At 37.3% G+C, this 25325-nt stretch overlaps 1 protein-coding gene across 1 annotated transcript in view; it reads right to left on the bottom strand.

Moving 5' to 3' along the window:
- Positions 1-247: 247 nt before the first annotated feature.
- The window catches only part of ror1 (receptor tyrosine kinase-like orphan receptor 1), a 122851-nt gene continuing 97773 nt past the window's right edge, over positions 248-25325 (bottom strand). Inside the window, exons 5-9 of the mRNA XM_051896302.1 lie at positions 9328-9455; positions 8353-8670; positions 7990-8235; positions 6546-6754; positions 248-3460 (exon numbers count right to left, since the gene is read on the bottom strand). Of these exons, the coding sequence (XP_051752262.1) occupies positions 2021-3460; positions 6546-6754; positions 7990-8235; positions 8353-8670; positions 9328-9455 (2341 nt within the window). The 3' untranslated portion in view covers positions 248-2020. The remainder of the gene's footprint in view (positions 3461-6545; positions 6755-7989; positions 8236-8352; positions 8671-9327; positions 9456-25325) is intronic.

Here is a 25325-nt window from a genome sequence, read left to right on the forward strand (position 1 = left end):
ACAAATACTTTATTTAAGCCCATTATTTAAAACAAAACAAAAAATAATAACACTAACACCAAACTCTAATATATAAATTCATTTTTAAATTTTTTGGTAATTAGATTAATTTACATACAATTTTGGATGCAGTTAACTTAATTTGTATACATAAAAACATTAATATAGAACTTTAGAAAAATATGTTAATGATGTACACACATGAAATCATATCAAAATGCTAGAAAAAAATGACATTGAACCAAGCTGTTTCTTTAAGTGGCTTTTATAATGTCAACACACTGTATGTTCAGACGTACAATAATAAGACTGCAATATTGATGTAAAATAGTGTGTCAAATCATATAAAAATAAACCATTGATCTACAAATCAGTTTTCCATGCATAATGTCTGTTCATGAAATGTCATGACACATCATGAGATTGTCCAAAAGGCATTTTAAAGGTCACAAGCAATCATGTCTTCACAAACACTGTACCCTGCATAAAAGATAAATTCTTGATTGTCTTCAACACAGGAAAAGAGTGTCTTTGAAATAAACAGTTGCATAGCAACAAACCAAAATGAGAATGAACATGACATACAGCTGCTTGCTAAAATGATCAATTCTGTTTAATCCCTGTTTAAACATGCTACAAACTCAGAGAGATTAGAAAGTTAACAAACAGCAAATGAAAGCTGAAAAATGGCAGGTACATACAGTATTACCGTGAGACAAACATAAAGAACTTCATTCAATCAGAGTCGCAGAGTGACACTGACCTCTAGAGGAATTTTTAGGCATTACATTCTATAGGTAGTGAGGCGTTCATGTTAGAAAAGTTCTGCATCATTAATAAGACATATTTCACATATGCTTAGCCCAACAGTGATGTGAAAAGTTTACGACTCATTTAGACGAATGAAATGCTATTCTGGCAGTTTGAAATATGCCTTGGTTAAGGCACATATAGAGTATACACAGAAACCTTGTGAATGTTTTATGATTGCCTGAATTTCAGCTATATTATGGCCTTACAGGCAACATTCAATGACCAAAAGATTACATAAATAATCTGGGCTGCATCCGAAAGCTGAACAATGCTGCATACAAAGGTAGGCAGGCAAAAAAGGCATGTCCCATCTTATGATTGTGACACATCCTGTCTTGATATCTTCATCTGCTTATGATGAAAATGACATCTGAAGGCTGCGGTTAGCAGTCAGTTTTGACTTAACTTGATTTCTGGCGAGAAGTTAATATTGTGGTATTTAAATATTTTCTTGGTTAGCACCAAAGTTTTATCTCTCTTTGTTGTAAGAGAGATAAAAGCGTTGCCTGAGAAGTCATTGGCTTACAGGGCAACAAGGCAAAAAGTCAGCTGCCTAAGCTTTCGGACGTAGCCCTGATGTGTCTCGCGTTGAAATCATTTGAATAACACCACAGTAACAGAAGAATCTCACAGAACACATTGTCTCCCACAAGTACACATGCCTGAATTCATAATAAAACGCAGGCACATATGGTGGCCATAATTAAAGCGACGTATTTTTTTCATATTAAGGCATTGGTGATACATATTTGCAAAACTATTCCCTTAATTCTGCTATAGAGTTAGATTTCAATACAATAATAATGAAATTTAACTCATTCAATACATCCAAAATCCAATGACGGACAGAGATCAAGACATTCCGAAGCCTTCCGGGAAGTTTCCAAGTCGTTGATGAATGAAAAAGGAGACAAAAGTGATGATAAAGCAACAGCTCTGTCAAAAATATCCTTGAAAGGGCATTATTTCAAAGTTCTGGTTAAAAAAAGGACATTTTAAGGCTGTTCTGCCACATTGTGTCCTATTGAGCCGAAAAAAGTGGCATGAAGCTTCACAGAGAATATGTGAATATACAAGACACATTTATAAAAACAACATTAAAATATAAACTTTCGCATTTTGTTCAGGCTATTTCATATTTACAAGGAAGAAAAAAAAACATTAAAATATCAATAATTATCAATATACAGGACAAAACATCATGTATTCACAAATCGGCAGTAATGATGGAATCACTGTACATCAGTCTGTTAGTGTCAGCCAGCAGTGCTGCCTGACTTGGGTCTATTTGCATGGCCTTCTGTGCCATATGTCCAAAAACTTGCATTGTGCCGCCCGGCACTGCTGTCATGGGCGTCAGAGTGACACAATGAGAAAGCAAGGGTGTGTTGGCGTCATGATTGGAGCCTGTGGAGGGGACGCTGGTCACATGACCCGTGCTGGTTGAGCCGCTGGCGCTGCTGGGCGACCGGCTTTTCGGCGGAGGGCAGTGCTGCACCACCTGCGGAGGGCCCTGAGATGTGGTGAAATGGGCTGCGGGGAAAGCAGCATAGCCAGGTGGGATAGGGTATCCATTTACAGGTATAAAACGCTGGGTCTGTGGCATCTGCGCCGCCATGAAGCCCGCGATTTGTCCCGGCGGGAGGGTCTGCGGAGCTCCGTAGATGTATCCGGCGTAGCGCGGGCTGCTGAGGTTGCTGACGGGGCTGGCACTCAGAGAGGTAGTCTGGGTGGTGGCGTTGCCTCCAGATGGTGTACTGGAGCTGGCGTGGGAGGACAGACCCTCCCAAGCACGTAGTCGGCTGTGTATGTCTTTAAATCTCGGCCTGCGGGCGGGACCCTCCTGCCAGCACTCCGTCATCAGCGCGTACATGCGAGGAGGACAATCCTCGGGGCAGGGTAGCAGCTGCCTCTTCCGTACCATCTCTATCACTTCCTGGTTGCTAAAACCATAATAGGGCTGCAGGCCAAAGCTGAAGATCTCCCACAGAACCACACCGAATGCCCAAATGTCAGAGTCTGTGGTGTACTTCCCGTAAATGATGGCCTCTGGTGGCATCCAGCGAATAGGAAGGAGCGTTTTGGGTTGGACTCTGTAATAATCAGAAGCGTAGATTTCTCTCGACAAGCCAAGATCGGAAATCTTGATGTGAAGCTGCTCACCGACCAGGATGTTTCTTGCCGCAAGGTCTTTGTGGACGAAAAAATGGCTGGCGAGGTACTCCATCCCAGCTGCAACCTGAATGGCCAGGTGCAGGAAGTCTGCATGGTCAAGGCTGGACTTGACGGTACCGTCTTCATCGCTACTGCAGCCCACATCTGAATGGGGAGAGCGCATGATGAGGAATTCGTGGAGGTCCCCTTGGGCCAGGAACTCAAAGAGCATGCAGACAGGCTGCTCCTGGGTCACGACACCCAGAAGACAAACCACATTGGGATGATGAAGTTCTGCCAGGACAGATGCTTCCTGCTGGAAATCCCCCCAGTGTTGTGCACTTGAGATGTCCTTCATTGTTTTTATGGCCACCAGCTGAGCGTGCTCCATTCCTGGCAGGTATAGGTGACCTTTGTAGATCTTACCAAAGGCACTCTCGCCCAATTCCTCCATGAAGCGCACTGCAGACAGAGGAAGTTCTTTGGCTTTGCTCTAGAGAACAGAAGGAATAGAAAGGTAAGTCTGGGGTGGCAAATTTGTTATTGCATATACAGGGCTCCAGACTAAAAATCTTAATTTGCGAGTGATATTTTTGCTGAGGTCGCCATTGGCGACCATACAAATTCACACGTTATGACTGTAAAATTTGCACGTTATTTGCGTGTTCCGTGACCAGTAGCCTATCACATAATTTGTTGTGTTGACGTAATTAAAAGAGACGCTGCATGTGAATGTTTCACTGAGTTAGAGCACCGAAATATGAACAGGTAGGGGAAATTTTCACACACCTAACAGACGCCAAAGAACTAGAGCTAATGAAAGCCGACTGTATTGTTGCCTCGCGTCACCTGCGTCGGTGCAAAACAGCTGCATTTGAACACACCGTTCTGCTCCTGCGTAAAGGAGACAACTGCCTATTTCTTTACACAAATTCGTCTATATTCGTCATTCAAAAGGGGAAACCGGCTCTAGAGGCTGCAGATACACAGACAATGCATCGCGTGTTTACCGTTTTGAATATCAATCATGCTGATCACTTTCATTATTCCACTCCGCTCATGCTCATCAGATAATTTTAAGGTCATTAAAAGTCTTCAGTGCCTTAAACAGTATAACAAGAGTATAAACGATCATTTTAAGGCTTCTTATATTTTGTGGATGGAAAAACAAATCGCGATACTCCCTAATGTGATAATTATTAATTTCATTAAATAAATGTGAGCGCTGCATGTTTTAAAGTCAAAAGATGGCGCTGTTGCGCGTTCTTTAGAGCAGCTCGCATTCAATGATTAGCGCACATTTGTCAACCGATTGCTTATGAACTAATACTGATCAATTATCACAAAGTTTACTTTATATTATTTATATTATATTGTGTTGTAAACGGTTGTAGCAATGTCATTTTTTAATCCTCATCTAAACTTGAATGAGCAGCAAAAGTAAAGCACAGACATTTCAAAATAAGAGTCCAGCTGTATTTCAAAGTAATCAAAGTCAAGCAGTATGTATATCACTTGCCCCTGTTTGTTATTTGGTTACACAAATCAAATTTAATATATTTACATATACTTCCATATATTTATATTTATTTTAATTTGATTCAAAGTAAACTGTTGTAGCTTCAGGAAGGAAGGACTAAGAAAATTATTTGACACATATTATTCAATATAAAGATTTTACTAACATCAGGGTTATTATAGTTAACTAAAACCATTAAAAACATTTTTATTGCTTGAAATAAATGTTAATACTAAAATAAAAATCTATACAAACTAAACAGACATGTTTAAAAACAAAAAATAAAACTAAAAAAACTAAAAAAAACAAACAAAAAAAAAATTAAAACTTAACAAAAAATGAAAGCATAAAATATAAAAATCTAATTGAAATTGAAAATATTAAAAACTATAATAGTATTAAGTGAAAATAGTGACATTCATTTCCCAGAAAAGTCACAAGATGAAAAAGCTAAAACTGTAAAGGGGAGATATATAAACACAACAGGATGACTACAAGTAAGTGATTTAAAATTTTAAGTTCATTGTTGTGTGGCTCTTAAAATTATTTGGAGCATGTTTTTCCCCTCTATAGGAGCCAATGGCTCCTTAATGAATTTTTTTATCTGGAGCCCTGATATATATGCAAAAAATGGGTGAAGCCAAAAATGGCTAAACACTAAGCTTTTAATTGTCTTAACCACAAATTATTAGTGAGGAAATTAGCACAATTTAAACAAATGCACTACTTAAAAAGCCATTGCTCTCTCAGAAAAACATCAAAGACAGAATCAAGTTTTTGGCTGAATATGGGACGATGTGGTGTTTCATTGTGCACTCATATTGTTATATATATATATATATATATATATATATATATATATATATATATATAAAATAACAATTTGAGTGAAAGGTATGGTAATATCATGCCAGGTTTTAATATTAATATTTTTTTGTTAGTTTAATTTCATGAAGTAGCTGTTTTCAACTGTTATAGCCTTATTTTTGCTCTGTTGCTGAAAAACAAGAGGTTACAACCTCAACCATTGACCACAGAAATGCATAAAATCTGTTTGCTCTTAAAATATTCTGACTGTCATGTACATTTATGTACTTGGCAGATGCAGTCTTACCACTTAAATGATAGTCACTATGATCCTATACTGTTTTATCCCCTATATGCGTGATATAGATGTAAGTAACATGCATGATGCTGTGTGATTGGTATGGACGAGATTCTGGATCATGAAACAGGAAATAAAAAAATTGACAAAAGGTCACAACTACATTTAAAGGAAAATTAATAGTGTCAAATAAAAGATAGGAGTTTCTTTTTTTGAAAGACGCAGCTGTTTTTTGTTAGCGTCAACTCTGCCTGAGGCTAAACATGTCTCATCCCTGTTTTGGATATTACTTGAGTGAGTGGTGACCTTTGTATGACCTTAGTCTGAACTTTGGCCTGCAGCTGAGACTGTAGAAGAGAGGTCTCAATGTGTTATAAATACAAACAGCACTTCAGGGTGTCAAAAGGTCTGATTAATACTGGAACTGAATGGAACTAGCATCATCTCTTCAAAATATTTGTTTGTAAAGATGTCAGTTTGATGAAAAAGCAGGGAAAAACAATTTTCAAGCAAAAATCTCATTTGAATCTGCTTTGAATGATCCAAACGGAATGATAACAATATGATTATATTTAGATTCCTCTCCAGGCCAGGAAGAGATTGCCTCCATATGCTCATCCCTCCTACCATTTTGCCTCCTGTTTGTGCAGCCCCCTTAACCCCACCCCATCACCCAGGAATGCACACTAATTCAAACATTATGAGAATGGACAGTTCCAATGGACAAAAAATATAAAAATAAAAATCGAAAAAAATAGGAGCACTGATAGCGTTGTTTATTTGCACATGTGGTCTGTGTTGTTTTAGCACCCGATTCACTAAAGGAATTAGGCCAATCAGAAATGGCTTAAACATTTATTTTCGAGCATTTAACGCCTGTATTGTGGGTGGCAAGTGAATAAGTTGCAGATTTTTGTGCTGAAATCCACTGGTCTGTTAGCAGTAACAACTCACCTTTGGTTTGTAGGCCGTGAGCATGGACATTTCGACGTTCTGGCCACGGACAGGTTTGGGCTGGCGTGGCACTGGTGGACGTGAGGCTTTCTGGTTGTTCCGGCACACACAAATGAAGAAGAACAGCAGGGCGATGGCCAGCGGTATAGCCACGCTTGGTACCAGGATGTACAGGATCCCCATACTGCTGCTGCCATGCTTTGGCAAATCTGAGGACAATCAATATACACAAAAATGAACTAAATACGATAATTTTGTTTTGACAACATTAAAAATGTGTTTTGGAGTAAAACAAACCACAGATTACCCAAAAATGGCTATATTCAGAACGGAATACTAGCATACTGCTAACTATACCATACACTGCATACTAATTTTCAAAATAGTATGTAAAACACTTTATGTGATCTTTCTCTTGGTCTCATTACATGCATGTATGATCAGTGAGTGGCACCCAATTATCATATCAGAGTTATTTTGCATTTTAACCAAATTTTGTATAAGAATATTTTAACTTTTGGCAGTCCAATGAAATAATTAGTCACGAAACAGATGTAAAAATTGTAGCTCATATCACTTCTAGTCACATTTACTATTCTCATTACAACATTACTTGAAATAGGAGTGCAAGTCAAGTGCATTGCATTGTATTGTTGTTATTGTTGACATGAGTCAAAAAGGGTGGTATGGGGTACGGTTCATGTGAACTCCGGTACGGTTCACTGCTAATATATGAAAGCCATTGTTGTAGTGAACCACTATTGATTATGTATAATCACTCACTCATTTTACTGACAAGCGTGACTGATGCATTGCAAGCAGAGAGAATGTATATATAATTTCTGAAGAAATGAACTCCCATGTTGTTTAGAAAATTTGCAGTACATTTGCGGCAGATAGACGTAAGTGCCGTTGTTTGCTGACGCTTTGGAAACAAAACCAAAGGTTCACAAACCAAAATATAAAAGTGAGCTGAGCAACGGTATGCGTTTTCCCGCCTTATCCTGTGTCATCGTTACCAAGCAACAAGGGTAAACAGCTGCTGCTTTGATGATGCAAACGCACCACTGTTCAGACCCAAATAATATAAAGTGAACACAGGGCGGAGGGGGAGGGGGAGCAATCGAACTCTGGTTTGGACCAAGTAACTGAACCAAGTGTGAAAGCACCCTAAAACTAAAATTATTAAAAATGTTTTCGGTAACTGAAATAAAGCTGAAATATAATGAAAAATAAACATTAGAAAACTTAAAAACTTAACAGGTAAAACTTTAGTCTTTAGGCCTATAAATACTAAAATAACACTGCATTGCATTTTGAGTTACAGGATTTTATCAAATTCAGTAATCTCTGTAAGAAAACTCACATACTGCACAAAGCATGCATACTCTATATTGTGGAAATAGCATGAGTGTAGTATGTCAATATGAGCAGGGCGTCTCACCACATGGAGGAATGTCACATAGCTCCATGCGCACACTCTCATCTAGGGTGAAGCACCAGGGAGCGTCGTGCTTGTTGCCAGGGTTGCGACAATAGGAATGTCCCCCGTTGAGCTCTGGGTAACGCATGGCTAGGAAGGTGTGGCTGTGGGGATACTGTGAGTTCCACGGTTGACACTGTCGACCAGATTTAGTCACACTGACTGTGCCACGGTAGTCTGAACCAGTGTTGTTATAACATTTGTGGCCTAAAATAGGAGAAACGAAGAGAATTTAATTCTCTATAAAATGAGATAAATTTTTTTTTTAATAATTACTAATTTTAATAAAAATAAATTAATAATTTTTTAATAAAAAAGACTTACTTTTATTTATGGTTTCAGCTATTGGAATGCCTATTCTTATGCAGTTGGCAGCCTCGGGGCTGTCCGAAGCGGCCAGGTCTTCACAGTTGGGCAGTTTGAGACGTTTGAGGATGAGAGGGTTGGAGCGAGCGATGATGTACTCAGTCTTACACAAGTCATTCTCCAGAATCTCACACTCGTCCTTGCATAAATCCCGTGGTTTCTCCATGCCAGAGCTGCGGTCACATGTCGGGAAGGCAAAATGGCACAAGGAGGGGATAGCAAACTGGGAGCAGCGATCTGACAGGTGATTGGAGGTGCCAATCATAGTGAACGCCGCTGGAAAAAAAACAGAAATAAGTCTTTTATACAGTGGTTTCCTCCAGAGTTTAAAACTAAAGCCATTGTGGTCTCCAACAAGCTACGTAACAGTCTAGTGTATTCGATGGAAATTATATCTTACACACAAACAACAAAGAGACAAAAGCTCCAGTGAATTGTGGTTTCGCAAGAAGTTTTGTGATTCAAAAACAAATTGACTGCTAACTCTTGAGAGGTAACCACAGTGAATGCTTGGGTTTTCTAAAATGGCTACAATTGAAACCTTTCTCACAGAAAACAAAAAACAATTCAAATTTAAAACTGAAGCCAGGCTTAGGCCAGTCCATATGTGCATGACACTAAGATTTAGCCAAGGAAAAAACAACCTAAAACTCTCTCTTAAAAACTGTAAGGTGGGTGGTACTGTAGCACAGTAATGGTATAAGATGTAACTCCATGGATGGCACATGTATAAGATGGTACTGAATGATTACTATATTCACGTAGCATGGAATTTACATGGTAATTTAAAGAAAACCATGATAGTATCATAGTAAATGTCACAAAAAAAACAAGCTAGCTGAATAAAGCTGTCTTATCTAAGGCTTCAGACTGATTTAATCATAGGCGTTTCGGTTGAAGTCGTGGTTTTGAAATGACTTGTGTAAGGACTACCTGTGATTTGGGTCTCAATCTCGCCCTGCATCTGAAGCGAGTCTACGAAGATACTCCTGTTTCCTATGAAGCGAGCACACGCGATCCCTCTGTACGGCTGGCAGAAACCTTCCTCGTCAAAATCATCTCTAAAAACAAAGTAAAAATGAAAATTTCATGTTAATTAGGGTCAGTTAGTTTACCAGGCCTTGAAAAAAAATCAGCATTGTAGTTTATTTATTTATTTATTTTGGCAGAGGGGATTCCTATAAGGCTGTAATTCTAACTCCAAACACTAGAGGGCAATAAACACCACTGGATCACACAAATGCAATCCCACAGAACCAAATTTGGCATTTTTATTCAGCCTATACAATACAAACCCAACATATGAAAAATACATCCAAATGGAATATAATACAGACCTGGATATATCGTTTAAACCATTCAACATTTCATAAATAATAAAAAAGACGTTTTGTTCTGTGTCTGCATGTCATACCCTGTAATTTAAACCATATGAACGAGTGGTTCTCTCAAAAGCGTATGTCATCCATATATACACTATGAGAAAGAGGCAAAGACCGAGTCACTGCTGGACTCCAGTGATTTGCAGTGCGGTAAACCAAAACAATTTGACTTAATAATATGTAAGATAAAATGAGAGAAAACAATGATCAGGTTATGAACAGTTCAAATAAACAGACAAAATTTGAAAAAAATCAGAATCAATTAAAATGGTTGGATGTGTTAATGGAAAGCAGGTGTGTGAAAGGTCAGAGGTCAAAAGTCAAAGGAGTGCCTGAGGAGCAAACGTCAACCCAGACATTAGCACTCAATCTGTCTATGTTTGGAATGAAATACAAGCTTACTATTTATTGAATACTGGACATTATATCCTGTATACTGCCAACTATTCTTTAAAAATAGTATGTGAAAGAATAGGCATTATCTTATGGGCTTGCATATTATTATATAAGAGTTTTAAACAGTAGTACATTACGTTTTTGTCACATGACTTCATGTTGCAGTAGCATTCAGCTATAAACTGAATGGAAATACAAGTTATTTTGCCTTTTTGAATTCAATTATGTGTTTATATATAGCTTATATTATCGTTCAAAGGTTTGTGGTCGGTAGTATTGTCAAGTTTCATATAAGTCCAATCTAAAATTAAAAAACAGTGACAGACACTGGAAAAGCTTCACAGCTCTCCAGCATGTGCGTCACAGGAGAATGCATTGGTAACTGTGGCCACCCACAGAAAGCTAAATGACAAGGAGGAACAGTTGTTGTGGAGAATTACAACCTATTTTTGTTAGTTTTTTCAACTCTCTCTTTCGCTTACATTCTCTCATTCTGTTTTCCTCTCGTACACGCACATACCCATGAACACGCTCCAGTCAGTTCTCCAGTCACACATCGGAGTGAATGTGTTTGTGTATGCGTTTCTTACTAAGTGTGTGGTTTGTTTGTATAAACAGAAGAAAGTTCAGGGCATTTCTTTACGTATCAGTGCCAAATGGAAGTGAGTGATAATTAAAGGAAAAGTGTGAGCTGCAACACAAACTGTTAATTGACCCGTGACAGTGATGTAACAAGAACAAGAGAAAGTTCAGAGCACACAAAAAAACATGATATGCTTTTCAACATGTTCTTCAGATCCAGCACATGTTGAAATTCCTACAGGATTCTCAAACTCTCCTGCTAAACCTATTGAGTCAAGACAGGAAGCAGTGAGGAGTCTAAAAATGCTCTCCTGTGTGCTGAGTAGCAGAGAAATCAACCTGAGAAAGATGCACATTAAACATTACCAAGATGGATGTTTAATCCTTCAGGGTGTCCTATACTTGAGGGTGTGTAGCCAAAACCATCCACAAACAATTATACAAAAGGGCCCAAAACTCTGGCAAACAGAGGAAAAGGCTTTTATTTTGCATCTTTCTAATTTAATACATTATTCATTACAAACAAACAAAAATTATTTATGTATTAATTATTAATTTATTAAACTTTATGTACTACATTGTATTTATTTGTAATTAAAATTTCAACAAGAATTTGAGTTTCTTATTATTTGTCTCCTTTTGTTTTACTGAAAGCAGCACTCAAACGGACATCTCTATGTAAACCTATTTCCGTAACATAATAACAACTATAATATTAAGTCAAAATTATGAGATGAAGTCAAAATTAAGACAAAAATGTACATAAAGTAGAAAAAAAATGATAAAAAGTCAAATTTATGACATGAAAAGTCAAAATTATGAGATATTAAGTCATAATTATGACATTAAAAATGTTTACTTTTTGTCATAATTGTGACTTTTTGTCATTCATTTTGACTTTTCATCTCATAATGGCTAAATATATCATAATTCTAATTTTTTTATGATTTACCAAAGCATGATTTTTTATTATGTAGCAGAACTGGATGCAGAACCTGAATTCACCAAGAACATGTTCCTGGATCAAAATCTTTGTTGATCCTGGATCAACATTCCAATCAACCAATCAGATTTGAGGGACAAGTTTACGTCAAGTTTAGACTTACAACCAGGGTTAGGTGCTTCTACATCAGTGTTATTCACCTCTCATTTCCCTCTGATTTTTAGGGATAACTTAGGCGTAGGGTTAGGTTTAGGGGTAAGGATATGGTTAGGATTAAATTTTCGGCCAGGAATGTTGTTCCAGGATCAACAAAATATGCTGACCCAGAAACGTGTCTAACTTGGCAAAATCACGACGTGCGGAAATGGAGCTCCATAGACGTGAACTCCACAAGTTTGTGAAAGCCTGATAATGTTATCAGCACGATTTGAGGATGTTAAATGGAGAAAAAAAATCCTAGGTAGTCTCTGGTTTTAGACCCTACAGCATCGATGGTGATAAACAACAGGAGAAGATCTTTGCTTGTTGTCAAGTCAGCTATTTCAACATCAAACCTCTTTTTGATGTATGTGGAGGGGGTCAGCCAGATGACTTAAAATTAATATCCTGGTCCAAACAAATGTGTGATTTAAAATATTGAGCCTTGTTAAGAAGCTAAGCTCATGAAGATGTCAGTGCTGCATACTAACACTGTAAGGAGAATGGATTTGTGTCATCAGTGATACTGTATAGGTGCCCTGGAGTCCAATAAATGTATCAGGATATTTCCTCCGGAAACCACCTCCACTCTGCCTGGCCTTGAAGCCTCTTCCATCTTTTTAGCTACTTTCCCTCCTTCTCCATCCATTAAGGAGTCAAAAACACTTGTTTAAGATGTTTACTAAACTTTTTTTTGATCTTGTGCCATATGCCCAGGGCTTGACATTAACACCCGCGAACCCGCCATTTGGTGGGTTGATTTCAGAAGTGGCGTGCAAGACAGTCACTCCTACTAGCCACTTTGGTGTGTTAAATTTTATATAGCCTAAATATAAATTTTTCAATTGTAGTCTTTTAAAAAGTCATCTGAAATGATAAACTAAGAGCAATGTTGTCAAAAATATTGATTTTCGATACATATCGATACTAAAATATAATTTTCCACAGAATAGATACACGATACCAGCTGCGCTTTCTCGCTCTCTCATCTCTCCGACAGAGAGTTGATACACAATATGTTTCATTTGCTCCGGATGAATATTGTTGGTGTTACAGGGCTAGAATTTCAGCATGGGATTGCACACGTATTGCACATAATTTTTCTCATTTCCGCAGATTTTCTACTCGCACTCAAAGTGCGTAAGCATAAAGCTGCCTCTCAGTACTAAATTGTGTTGTTTTTCGCTGCTTATAACGCTTACAGTCAAATACACACAAAATAGTGTCAAAATGCCGATCTTGGAGAGTATTAAAACAGTCAGTAAACAAAGTACACGCATGTGTAACAGTATAATGGATCTGTGCATCGGGCATTAAAGTGACAGCAGCCTAATACACCTGCAGCCAAATTATGCGATTATAAAAATATCTATATGGAAATTTTTTCCCATGGTATCGAAGTCAAAACTGTGGCCAGTGAAAATGCTGAGTGGCTAGTAACTTTGGAAAACCACTAGCTACAGTGGCTGGTGAGCAAAAAAAGTTAATGTCAAGCCCTGCATATGCCGCTTTACTTAAAAAGGAGTTAGTAGCAGGGAGGTTGATCAGTTGATCAGTATGGACAGTGAGATACTCTGTTTGGGATCTCAAAGCCGTGCTGTGCAGAAATGTGACTTTGAAGCAGATCTTACTGCTGACGCCTGATTTTATGAACAGATATTTCCACTTAGTCCATTATAAGATCAAGAGACTCACTGGCCTACATTAAGAAAACTAATTGTAGATAAGCTCACTTACAGGTCTCCCACGATCATGGAAAACATGTGATTTCCAGCTCTGGGAATATGATGGAAATTATTAAATTCTTAAATAGCAGAGTAAAACTGGTCCACAAGTCAGCATGATTTCATCAGTCTGTCCACTAATGGACTTTTGTACACCACAAAGATTGGTTCCTGACATACAAATGGAAATCATGGATTCATCTTTATGAAATTTAAACAAAAGGACTGGAAAGATCATGGAAAAGTCATGAACATTTTTCAAAACCTGTACTTCTCTACATTCAGTACCATCAAGCACATTTATAATAAAACTATGAAAATCAACTTTTTAAAGTCATAATCTAAACTAAGACTCCTATATAATAATGTTGAAAATTCATGTTCAGTTGAAGTAACATACTGCTCTCTACCTACTTGTATATGTGAAGCACAATATATTTTTCAAAGATTTGTCCCTGAACATGTTCACACTGTTTTCCATGACTAAAGGATCCCTCTTACACTTTAGTGTTAGATCACCTCTCTTTAATATTTTATGGGCTCCACTGTGATGCATGTACTTAGAGTTTCTGATCTCATCCAAATTCATCTCATACTTTATGTGCTCATATTAAGTTATTTTATGCACCTCTGGAGTTTCTAATACTCAATATTTTCATCTCAGACTATGTGTACCATGAAAACAATGATGGTGCTTGCATTTCTCTTCTCAATGACTGTGCGCTTGCCATTTGATGCAGAATGCTAATGTCCATATTATGCTGTTTTGATGAAACACTTTCCAAACATCTTAACTTTGTTGTTACAGTATGTATGAGGGCATTCCAGAGTAGTGTTTGAGTTTGTAAAATTGAGTGTTTCATTGGCTATGTATCTGCACGCACACACAATCGTTGAGGTTTTTGAGGCTGTTCTGCATGCCAAGTGTAGGACACATAAAATCTAATGGATTATAAAGGACTAGACTTGTACTCTGCATGAAATAAGCCTTGAGAAAGAGTTTTGAAAAGAGAATATACAATCCACAGTCAGGTATTCTCCTCAGATAAAGTTTGACCTGGGTCAGTGGCAATATATTTAACAATGGGGAGAATATGGGTAACAGTGGTCTGGTTTGTCCCTGATACGGGGGGCCTGTGGTCCGTGACTGCATCTCGGGAGGAAGGGAAAGACAGCCACCAAGGGACTCTCATTAGGAGCCACGAAGAAAAAGAGGAAAGAGTCCTCATGTTACACTACCACAATAGCAGCCTCTATTACAGAAGCAAAGGACACAACCCTGTGACCCCTGAGATCTCCCAGAAAGAGAGAATCAGGGCATGCAAACTAGTCAATAGTCTAGGCACATGATCTGAGCAGAGAGTAAAAAAAAATCAAAAATGCTCATCTTGACTTCACTTTACTTTACTTTTATGACAGTCAGTCATATCAAATGAATGTAAGCTGACAAAACTGTCATTATAATAATAATAATAATATTACAATAATATTAACATTAATACTGATAATAATATTAAATATTGTTATTAACATTACTATTATTATATTAATATTATTGAAATGATTAATTAATGTTAATTATATATATATTAATTATTTAATGATGATTTATTAACAATATTAATAAGAAGCGAGAACTATTCAACTTAAATTAATTTTAATATAACAACAACAAAACTAATAATAACAATCATCATCATCATAAACAATATTAACAAGAAAGAAGGGAGAAACGCTCACTGTTTTTTTTTTTGGAATAACTGAACAATTTGAAAATGATAAATGAAACAATTTGAAAGGTCCATGCCATTTTTTTCCACATTTTAAAGGGGACCTATTATGCCCCTTTTTACAAGATGTAGGGCGGAGCCTGTACAACTCATGCCTTGAATACTATGCCAAAAAAAATACATACACTTTGGTTCTGATTATCATCTCTATCGCAGTCAGGTTCACATGACATTGCAGTTCTTTGTCATCATGGAAGTTATTACTTGCATGCTTTTTAAAGCCATAACAGTTTAAACTTCTGACATATGGTTTTCTAAGCGCACACATCTGAAGCATGCACACAGAAAGCTGCCTGCCAGATGGCACGTCCTGTGAGTATTAAACTGATTACTCTTTCACGTCTTATTGCACTTAAACTGCCAAATACATAGAAGATTATGTCAAAAACACACAAAGTTCACAAACACAGTCAGTTATGTCTGTGAATGTAAACAGCAGGGAAAGAAATTGCATGTGTAATCTGTAGATCTGTGTAATAAAGTGAAAGTCATGTAATATACAGTACCTACTGCTGTATATGCTGTTAATATGAAGCAAACAACAAAAAAAAAAAAAAAAAAAAAAAATCACTCACTGCTTTTGACTGAATAACTTTAGTAGCTTTAAAGGAACACTCCACTTTTTTTGAAAATAGGCTCATTTTCCAACTTCCCTAGAGTTAAACAGTTGAGTTTTACCGTTTTCAAATCCATTCAACCGATCTCCGGGTCTGGTGGTACCAGTTGATATATGATATTGCGCAGCGTCTCTCACAAATGTCTCAATGGTTGCAAGGCATGCTCCCTGTGCAAGCAGGGGGTCACAGGCGCTGCGTAATATCATTGCGCCTGCTGCACCCATGGTACGGCAGCAAAGCTCCTTGATTATTATGCCAGAATTAGAGTATAGTTCCTAGCCATATCGGCCTCGAAAATCGCAACTTTTCATTTTCCGTCGGTCCTAGTACACGATGTAACTACAGAAGAGTCAAGTTTTAAATAGGAAAAATATCGAAACTTTTTGGTCATTTTTGAGCAAGATGCTAACAGTCTAATCAGATTCAATGAACTATGCTAAGCTATGCTAAAAGTGGTACCGCCAGACCTGGAGATCGGCTGAATGGATTTGAAAACGGTAAAACTCAACTGTTTAACTCTAGGGGAGTTGGAAAATTAGCCTATTTTCAAAAAAAGTGGAGTGTTCCTTTAATAAGAATACATTTCTTACTTGAATGCTGCTGTTAAATGCTCTGACGATGAGAAAAACATGGCGGAGTGTGTACAGCTCACTCAAGGGAGAAGCTATGCTAATAGGGCAGATTCCCTCGCCAGTCATGGGCAGGGCTTCCCCCTACTCATATGTGAGGGTAGGGGGAAATCTGGAACCGCTTGTTTGGAGAGACTGTTTATGATTTATGGGGAATAAAAAAAAAAGGAGTGGGTGGGTTTTTACCATTATAGGCTGGTTGTTTACACACACTGTGAACACACATCTGTGTTCAAACACTTTATACAAGTGAATTTTGCATAATAGGTCCCCTTTAATATTTATATTAATATTTAACTTGTTAAATAGTATGTGTACATAAATGACACAAATCAATGACATCTTAATTTTTTCTGTTTTTCAAAATTTCCATCAAGCATCTTAAAATGTCACTGGTTTTGACTATTAAAATGGTGGTATCCAGTCAGCTCTACATCCATCAACATTTGAGAGAAGCCTGATTAGCTGAGCAATTAAATCTATGATCTGATCTGTGCTTTATCCTACAGGAACCCAGAAGATTATCTGCCCCATCTCTTCACTCTGCACTGACCATGTCACATCCCCTGAGAGTAATGCTGAGGCTCGGGCTCCAATTTCTCAATTTAAAGGTCCACGTCCACTGGGTGCAACTGCTGTTGTTGAAACAAACAATCTGGAGATTGTCTGTAAGGGTGTATTATAACCCCCACAGATGATTTGCTTATACAATGTGCAGTTGAGTGATTTTCTAAACAAAAGAGGGCAGAAAGGTCAAGCTGTTAGGAGCCCATTAGGGTGGGAGGTGACAACGTACATGGCGCAAAATAGTCCATGTTTGTTTTTCTATTCACTGAGCCACAATGTGTACTGATCATTCAATAACAAACAGAGCTGACTAGACGAGGTGTGACAACAAGTGATTAGGGGGGGTAAACAAAGAATGTATTGCATCAGCTGATAGTGTTGTTAATTTGCACATGTCTGCATTGTTCCAGGATCTGATACACTAAAGGATTTAGGCCAACTAGGTATCGGCGCAAACACACCCACAAAATTAGTGCTAAAGACAATTTGTATAGCGCAGTTCTCCATCTTGTAGACCAGTTCTGAGTACTTGGAGGATACAGCAGGCTACTACAATATTTATGAAAATGAATGTTGTTCTCAGTCATTTAATGAATTACTTTATTATGATTATTAAAAGTTGCTAACATACATATCTCTTAAAGGGTTAGTTCACCCAAAAATGAAAATTCTGTCATTAATTACTCACCCTCATGTTGTTCTACACCCGTAAGACCTTTGTTCATCTTCGGAACACAAATTAAGATATTTTTGATGAAATCCAAGAGGTATATGATTCATCCATGGACAGCAATTTAATTATCACTTTCAAGGTCCAGAAACGTATTAAAGACATCGTTAAAATAGTCCATGTGACTGCAGTGGTTCAATCTTAATGTTATGAAGCGACGAGAATACTTTTTGTGCGCAAAAACAAAACAGCGTCAGAACGGTGGCTCAGTATTGGCCGACACGTTATTTTCATCGCTTCATAAAGTTAAGGTTGAACCACTGCAGTCACGTCGATTATTTAACAATGTCTTTAGTACCTTTCTGGACCTTGAAAGTGGTGGTTAAATTGCTGTCTATGGACGAGTCATTTACCTCTCGGATTTCATCAAAAATATCTTAATTTGTGTTCCGAAGATGAACAAAGGTCTTACGGGTGTAGAACGACATAAACTAACCCTTTAAATGACAATCTGTTTACCACCTGATTTCCATGTGTGATAATAGCAAAATAAAATAAAATAAAATACTTTTTAAATTAAATTAAATTAAACAAATTTTAAATTTAAATTAAGTAAATGAAACATTTAAAAAGACTTTATTTAATAGTTACTGTACTTTTTCAGTGCTTATAGCGCTTGGTTAAACTGCTGTGCTCAGCGAATAAAAGGTTTTGTGCTGAATACTAAAACTGATTTCGCACTCAGTGTGTACGTGTTTCAATAGATTTGGGTGTGAATGTATCTGCTGACACCGCTATTATTTACTTCATATGTTATTGCTCTCTGCGTGAATCTACATTTGTCTGCCAAAAAAGCGACTGAAGTTCATGCTGTAATCAGTGTTGGCTCAAAGAATTGGCAAAGCACCACTAAACTGACAACATGACTCATATAATCACTAAGCAGAGTAAAGAACAACCTTTATCCAAGAAAGCTTCTCCACCATGTTTTGATATGTGCTTGCGATTTGTCACACCTTGTGATTTACAAAGACAAAGCCTATAGATCATAACGCAAACACGGCTGTTTAAATGACAAGAACATGCATGTTTAACACAGCCGGTGTGTTTTTATAGAGAGTGGGGAACCTTGAGTAATTATGCCTTACTCACGGCTAACTTCCAGGTGTAGGAAAACACAGGGACTCCATGTAAGCCGGGGAATATCAATAAATAAGCATGCTGTACACAACCGTCTCTGCTTTCCTTATGCATGACCTATTTATCTCTGTCCATATCAACAGAACAAATCATTATATGTTATATATATCATTAAACTATCTTCACTAAGCCATTATTTCATAACTTTAGCATATCCAAGGCTGTAAAATGCATTAAAACAGAAAGGAACTTGGTCTGCAGGTAAGGGGTTATCCATTTAAGAGGGGCCCTGGGAATAAAGTTCATGCTCTCCCAATAAAAACAAATTTACTGGCCCCATGTCCCTCTAAAAGTAATGGGAATAAGACATAACTTATTCCCTCAGCGAAAAGAAGAGAGAAAGAAAGCGTTTCTGAGCTTTCATTCATATTTACAGTTGTGTATCTAAAAGTGCGCCCGCTGTAGCTCACATGGAAAAAAATCAAAAGGCTTTGGTTGCCAGACTTTGTTCATGGAAAATCTTGAAGAGAGGGTGCAGGGCAGAACGTCGATAGAAAAAGGAATGGTAGAAGACAGCAAGAGGGAGAGACTGAGGATACTATGAATATATAAACTATAAAAAGTATAAAATAATATAAAATACTACTATATAATAAAAGTGTGATGGTGCATTACATGTCAGTGATATTTAAAGAGTTATGAAATGGCCCCAAATTCGATAATTACAGTCAAACCAAAAATTAAATTTTTATATATATATTTTTTTACTAGTGGGTGCAGGACACTATAGTTAATTTATGTAAGTGAGGATAGCACAATAAAGCAAACTGTGACATATTATACCCAAAAATTCTTCATACAGTGGACTACCAGTAAAACTGATAAAAATTTGGAACCAAAAATTATTCAGACACTTTGACCTGACCGTGTTTTGCTTAAGTGTTATCTGACATAATTAAGATCAAATTTTTCTGACATATTTTAACTCTGAGATCTTGTCATATTTTATTACCATATTTTTAAACTATAGTGAATAAACTGTATTAATGAATGAAATGTTCAAAGTGTCTGAATAAATTTTGGTTATATTTCACAGCCCACAAAATATTATATTGGTAGTTTTATTCCAAATTATTCCAGTGACACTTTCATAGTTATAGTCTAAAAAATTGTTTAGAACTAACCTTCACGGATCCTTGCTGTGGTTAGCTGAAATGCAAATATTTTTGTCTGTGATGACCTAATATCAGCTGGCATATATTAACGGACCATTAAAATAAAGATAAACAGGCTGTCCACTGGCAGGGTGGTGTGGTCTGCTGATGTAATTGAGTGGTAGAGGTTAATATGCTGTCATATGGGGTGCTGAGGAGGTATGCTGACCCACACTGCTTGCCCTCAGACTGGAAAAGAAGTTCTGACGAAAGGTCATGCTCAAGTTTCAGACTGCACCTCCGCCACAGAGTATACCAGGTTAAAGGTCATATACCAAGAGACTCATATTAAAGCTCCAATCTTCAGTCAATCAACACTTAGTTAAAAGAGCTCCATAACAAGCTAGAGATTTAGATCTTGACCGAGCCTGTATGTGCTCACATGGTGAGCTAGTTTTCTGAAGTTGTCAGCATATATTTTGTATACAGTGGAATAAATGTTGAATAAAAATGCTGTGAAAATAAGCATTAACTAAATCAAAATGCTGATTATGACACCCTAGTAATATGGAAGTCTCAGCATCAGAATACAAAATAAAATTGGTAATTAAAAGCTAAAATAGGTTATAATGTCACATTGTAAGATATAAAATTACAATGGTTAAATATAAAATCACAATCATATAATATATAGTTGTTATCACAAGAAATAAAGCTGCAATTATGAAAGTTACAGTTCCTTTATTTTTTACTCTGAAGTGGAAAACTGCCTTCCATAGATATATAGTGACCAGTTCTAAGGGTAATGTGTCCCATTAGATTAAAAATGTCTGTAAGGAAAAAGAAAAGAAAAAAAACATTAAGGACTATGAACTTGCCGTAAATCTGAGCTGCTTTTACAAGTTCTGTAACTCAATGTGCCAACTCAGAACGCTATACAAATAGCTGCTAGTTACTTTCATAACTTTACAATTAAATTAATGTCCATAACAACACACCGCAGTGACATGGTTCTGAAAGACCAAATACGTCTTCAAAAGAATCAAATATATCACATCAAGACTGAACAGCAGAACTTCAACATCATTTGAAGACTACAGATCAGAATTTATGAGAGCCCTTTGTTAAATCCTTGCTGAAATGGAGAGCTTTCTAAAATTGAAGCACTTGAATAGCTTTCAGAAGTATTATGCTAGTCATTACTCAAAAGAAGGACGGGGGCCCCCATTAGGATGTGCTCCTTCAGACAATGCTGAGGCTTCTGGGATGTCTCCAGAACCCATACCCCAACAGCCAAGCCTTGAGCGAACAATGGTCTGGACTTTGTTAAGATCAGTTTGATCCACCAGCAGGCCAGTTAAAACAGAAATTGTAAAAAAGCTGAGCATCTCATTTTAAAATTTCATTTTATTTGAGAAAAACTATGGACAGCTGGGAGAAAGTTAAACAGGCATGACAAGGCCGTGATGGTAATATTAATCTTTTCAAAGAAGAAAAAAGTGGATGTTATAAACAACCTTGAAGAAAAGTACGGTTCAAACGCCTACTATTAAAGAATTCCACTGATGTTTCATGGGAAACCAGCGGCGCAACTGCATTGTGTAAAAATCACAGTACAGAACTCATGTCTATTTACAGTACAGTAATGATATTTTGATAAGGATAACCTTAGTAGCTCTTCCAGCATGATTAATGTGCATCGCTTTAACTGAAAGCAGCTCACTCTCAGAGAGACTAGTGATGACAGATAGACATATAACTAAAAACAAGAATCAGAAATGGTATAAAGTGTAGGGGGTTGTCATTTTCAAGGCCTGTAATTGAAAAAAATTACAGCGCATTCAAACTACACATTTGATTCATTACATGTATTCCTCAAGAATCAAACATATGACCTTGTCATTGCAAGTGCTATGCTATACCAGTTAAAGGTGAAGGTACAATAGTGGCACGTAGCGGAATTACAAAAATAAAGCATATTCGCAAACAACTTTGCAAACGCCTCTTTCGCACATCATGTAAGCCCCCCCCCCCACTGACAACTATAGTATCCCTACTATGGAAGTCAACGGAGGGAAGAGATCTGCTTGGTTACAAACATTCTTCCAAATATCTTCCTTTGTGTTCAGCAGAACAAAGAAATTTATACAGGTTTGGAACAACTTGAAGGGGAGTAAATGATGACAGAATTTTCATTTTTGGGTGAACTATCCCTTTAAAGAGCAACCAGTGACCAATCAAATTGCTTCAAAATGGTTCAAGGAAGCACAGGAAATGTTGGTTGATGAGTTATTTATTTCCCTTAAAAGTTTGTACTCATCTATTAAATTCTTTTCTACTGTGCTTCTCAACAACACCCCAGCATCTACAGCATCAGTGAGCGAGCGAGTGAGGTGTGATGCTGTGACCTCTCTTCTACAGGATGGTTGACATTTGGGCCAGAACAACAGTGGCCATTGTTTCTCCTTTCAAGGTTCAGGCCCATTCCTCATCTGTGGTGTTCGATTACCTCCTTTCCAGGTGGTCCCCATAAAAAAGGCAAAGTTAAAAGTGAGGGGCAGTGAAAAGGGGGAAGAAAACATATTGCATTTATTAAAAAGTCTATGAATAAGGTCTTCAGTGTGAGTAATCATGACGTGCAGCTGTGGTGAGCATCTGAGACGTGCAAGACACAACAGAGGACTGTATGTAGACGCCGCCCCTACCTGCTGTTTCAAGACCAGCTTACCTTATTCAAGCCCTTCCGTTTGCAAAAGATAAAGCCGAGTTAACCTCACATAACTGAATCAAAGCCAAATCCGCCCTCATCAAACAAACAACCACCCAACAACCTCCTCTGACATAAAGGGCTCAGGGGACTCCATTATGGTCAAACTCTTAAAGGGTTAGTTCAGCCAAAGATGAAAATCTATCATCATTTACTCACCCTTATGTTGTTCAAGACCTGTATGGTTTTCTTTCTTCTGCGGAACATAAAAGATATTTTGAAAAATGTTTCAACAGTTTTTGCCCATTCAATGAAAGTCAATGTGGTCCAACAACTAAGAAAAAATAAGTTGCAATTACAGGAAATAAAGTCAAATTTGTGAGGCATGAAGTCGCAATTATGAGAAATAAAGTCACAACTGTAAGGTATTAAGACACATTTACTGGACATAAAATCTCATTTCTGAGATATTAAGTCATGTTTGTGAGATATTAAGTCGCAAATATGAGAAATAAAAATCACAATGTAATTTATGAAGTTACAGTTATGAAAAAATTAAGTCACAATTATTAGATATCAAGCTGCAATTACAATATCAGTCAGTGTGGCCCAAAACAACACTGAACACCTTTGACTTTCATTGTATGGACAATAAAGCACTGAGACATTTTTAAAAATATCTTCTTTTGTGTTTCATAAAAGAAGATATTGAAAGTGATAAAAGTTTGGAATGAAATAAGGTCATTAGAATAATTTTTACACAATGAAATGAGACTGTGAGACTTTTTTCAAAAATCTTTACTTGTTTTCTTACCACTAAACCACTAGTTTTCTGTAAAGCTGCTTTGAAACAATCTGTATTGTGAAGATCGCTATACAAATAAATGTGAATTGAACGTGAATCCATTTTTCCCTGTCTATTCATTGACCTTTTGCCCTTTAGACATCAATACCCCTCTCCACTTTCTCTCATATTTCCTCTCTTCCCCACTACAAGGCCAGCTCAAGACCAGCTGTGGCTAGTTCAGCTTTCAGTCTATGCATTGACACCAGACCTCCAAATGCACCTCTGCTCTGGAGTTCATTAAAGGAAGAGTTTCATTAGAGTCCCAGCCACAACATGTCACCAGGGACACTCTCACCCCACACCCTCTTTACCAGGTACCTCTCACCAAGACGAGACTGACACTTTGATACTTCTCTGGAAAAAAGGAGGCACATAAAGGAGAAAGAGAGCAAAGAAGACAGACAGCATACTGACCCCTTTCCTCTTGATGGAAGCTGACAGGATGACTTTCTTTGATGATGACACTAATGATTACCAACAGGCCAACATATGGCTCAAAGAGATCTCTGTGCTCCTCAATGCAGGCAGCGCAATGACGGCAGCAAGCCCAAAATTAGCCGTGCTGCTGCCTGTATGAGGCTTAGAGGCACACAGGCGGGTTTGTGGACTCTAATCAATATTAATGTGATTTGGAGCGCGGCCAGGCACGTCAAACGGTCAGGGGTTCATACTTTGATTTGGACCGAGACTATCCACAGTGCTGAGAAATGAAATCTGCATTCGCATCAGTACTGTAAATAAAAACCACGCGACTGTTTACCTCTAACAGTCCTACATAATATAAGAAGATGCTAGTGAGGGCAAAAACAACTTACTACATTTCCATAGCACTAAATTGAAAGTATTACAGGGATCTAAAAAGCCATATGCTATCATAAATCTATAAAATAAATATCTGTGCTCCGATGCTAAATGGCTTCAGTAGGTGTTGAAGCCTGCAGCATGGAAATATGGTAAGATTAAAAGAGAAACATGAAGGCAGTGTATTAATGTACTGTCTGAAATCTGAGTGGGCTGAAACAGAAACATGTGGTGAGCCTGGTTGTACATTTTAGCACAAACAGGTGCTGGCTGATTTTAATCAAGTTAGACATACAATGCTACAGTTCCTACAACCTTAAACAAGACGCATGCAAGCAACACGGACAATATCTTCATTTGTCTTTGCTAACCTAGAATTGACCTGCTAAAGTCTCTGAACCTCTCTCTTTTACTGTAAAACTATAAATCAGAAATTTACAGAACATTCTTTAATTACTATACCTCAGAGTAGTTCCTGATGCAATGAATCTGCAATGAACTATTAGAATTGCAATGTAGCTTTCATTGTAGTTTTTCAATCTCAATTCCAATATAAAACTCATTTGAGAAAACAGTGACAAAACAGTGACAAAAAAAGTGCAATGAAAATATTAATTGATTACAGAATTTAATTGTAGATTTTACACACACACACACACACATATATATATATATATATATATATATATACACATATATATATATATATATATATTAGTTCTGTCATGAAACTCTAGATGGCGCGGGCTGATGGTTCTAACGCAAGCTGATGATAATTACAGCG

The sequence above is a fragment of the Ctenopharyngodon idella genome, chromosome 6 (genome assembly GCF_019924925.1).
Source record: "Ctenopharyngodon idella isolate HZGC_01 chromosome 6, HZGC01, whole genome shotgun sequence".
Classification (NCBI taxonomy): domain Eukaryota; kingdom Metazoa; phylum Chordata; class Actinopteri; order Cypriniformes; family Xenocyprididae; genus Ctenopharyngodon; species Ctenopharyngodon idella.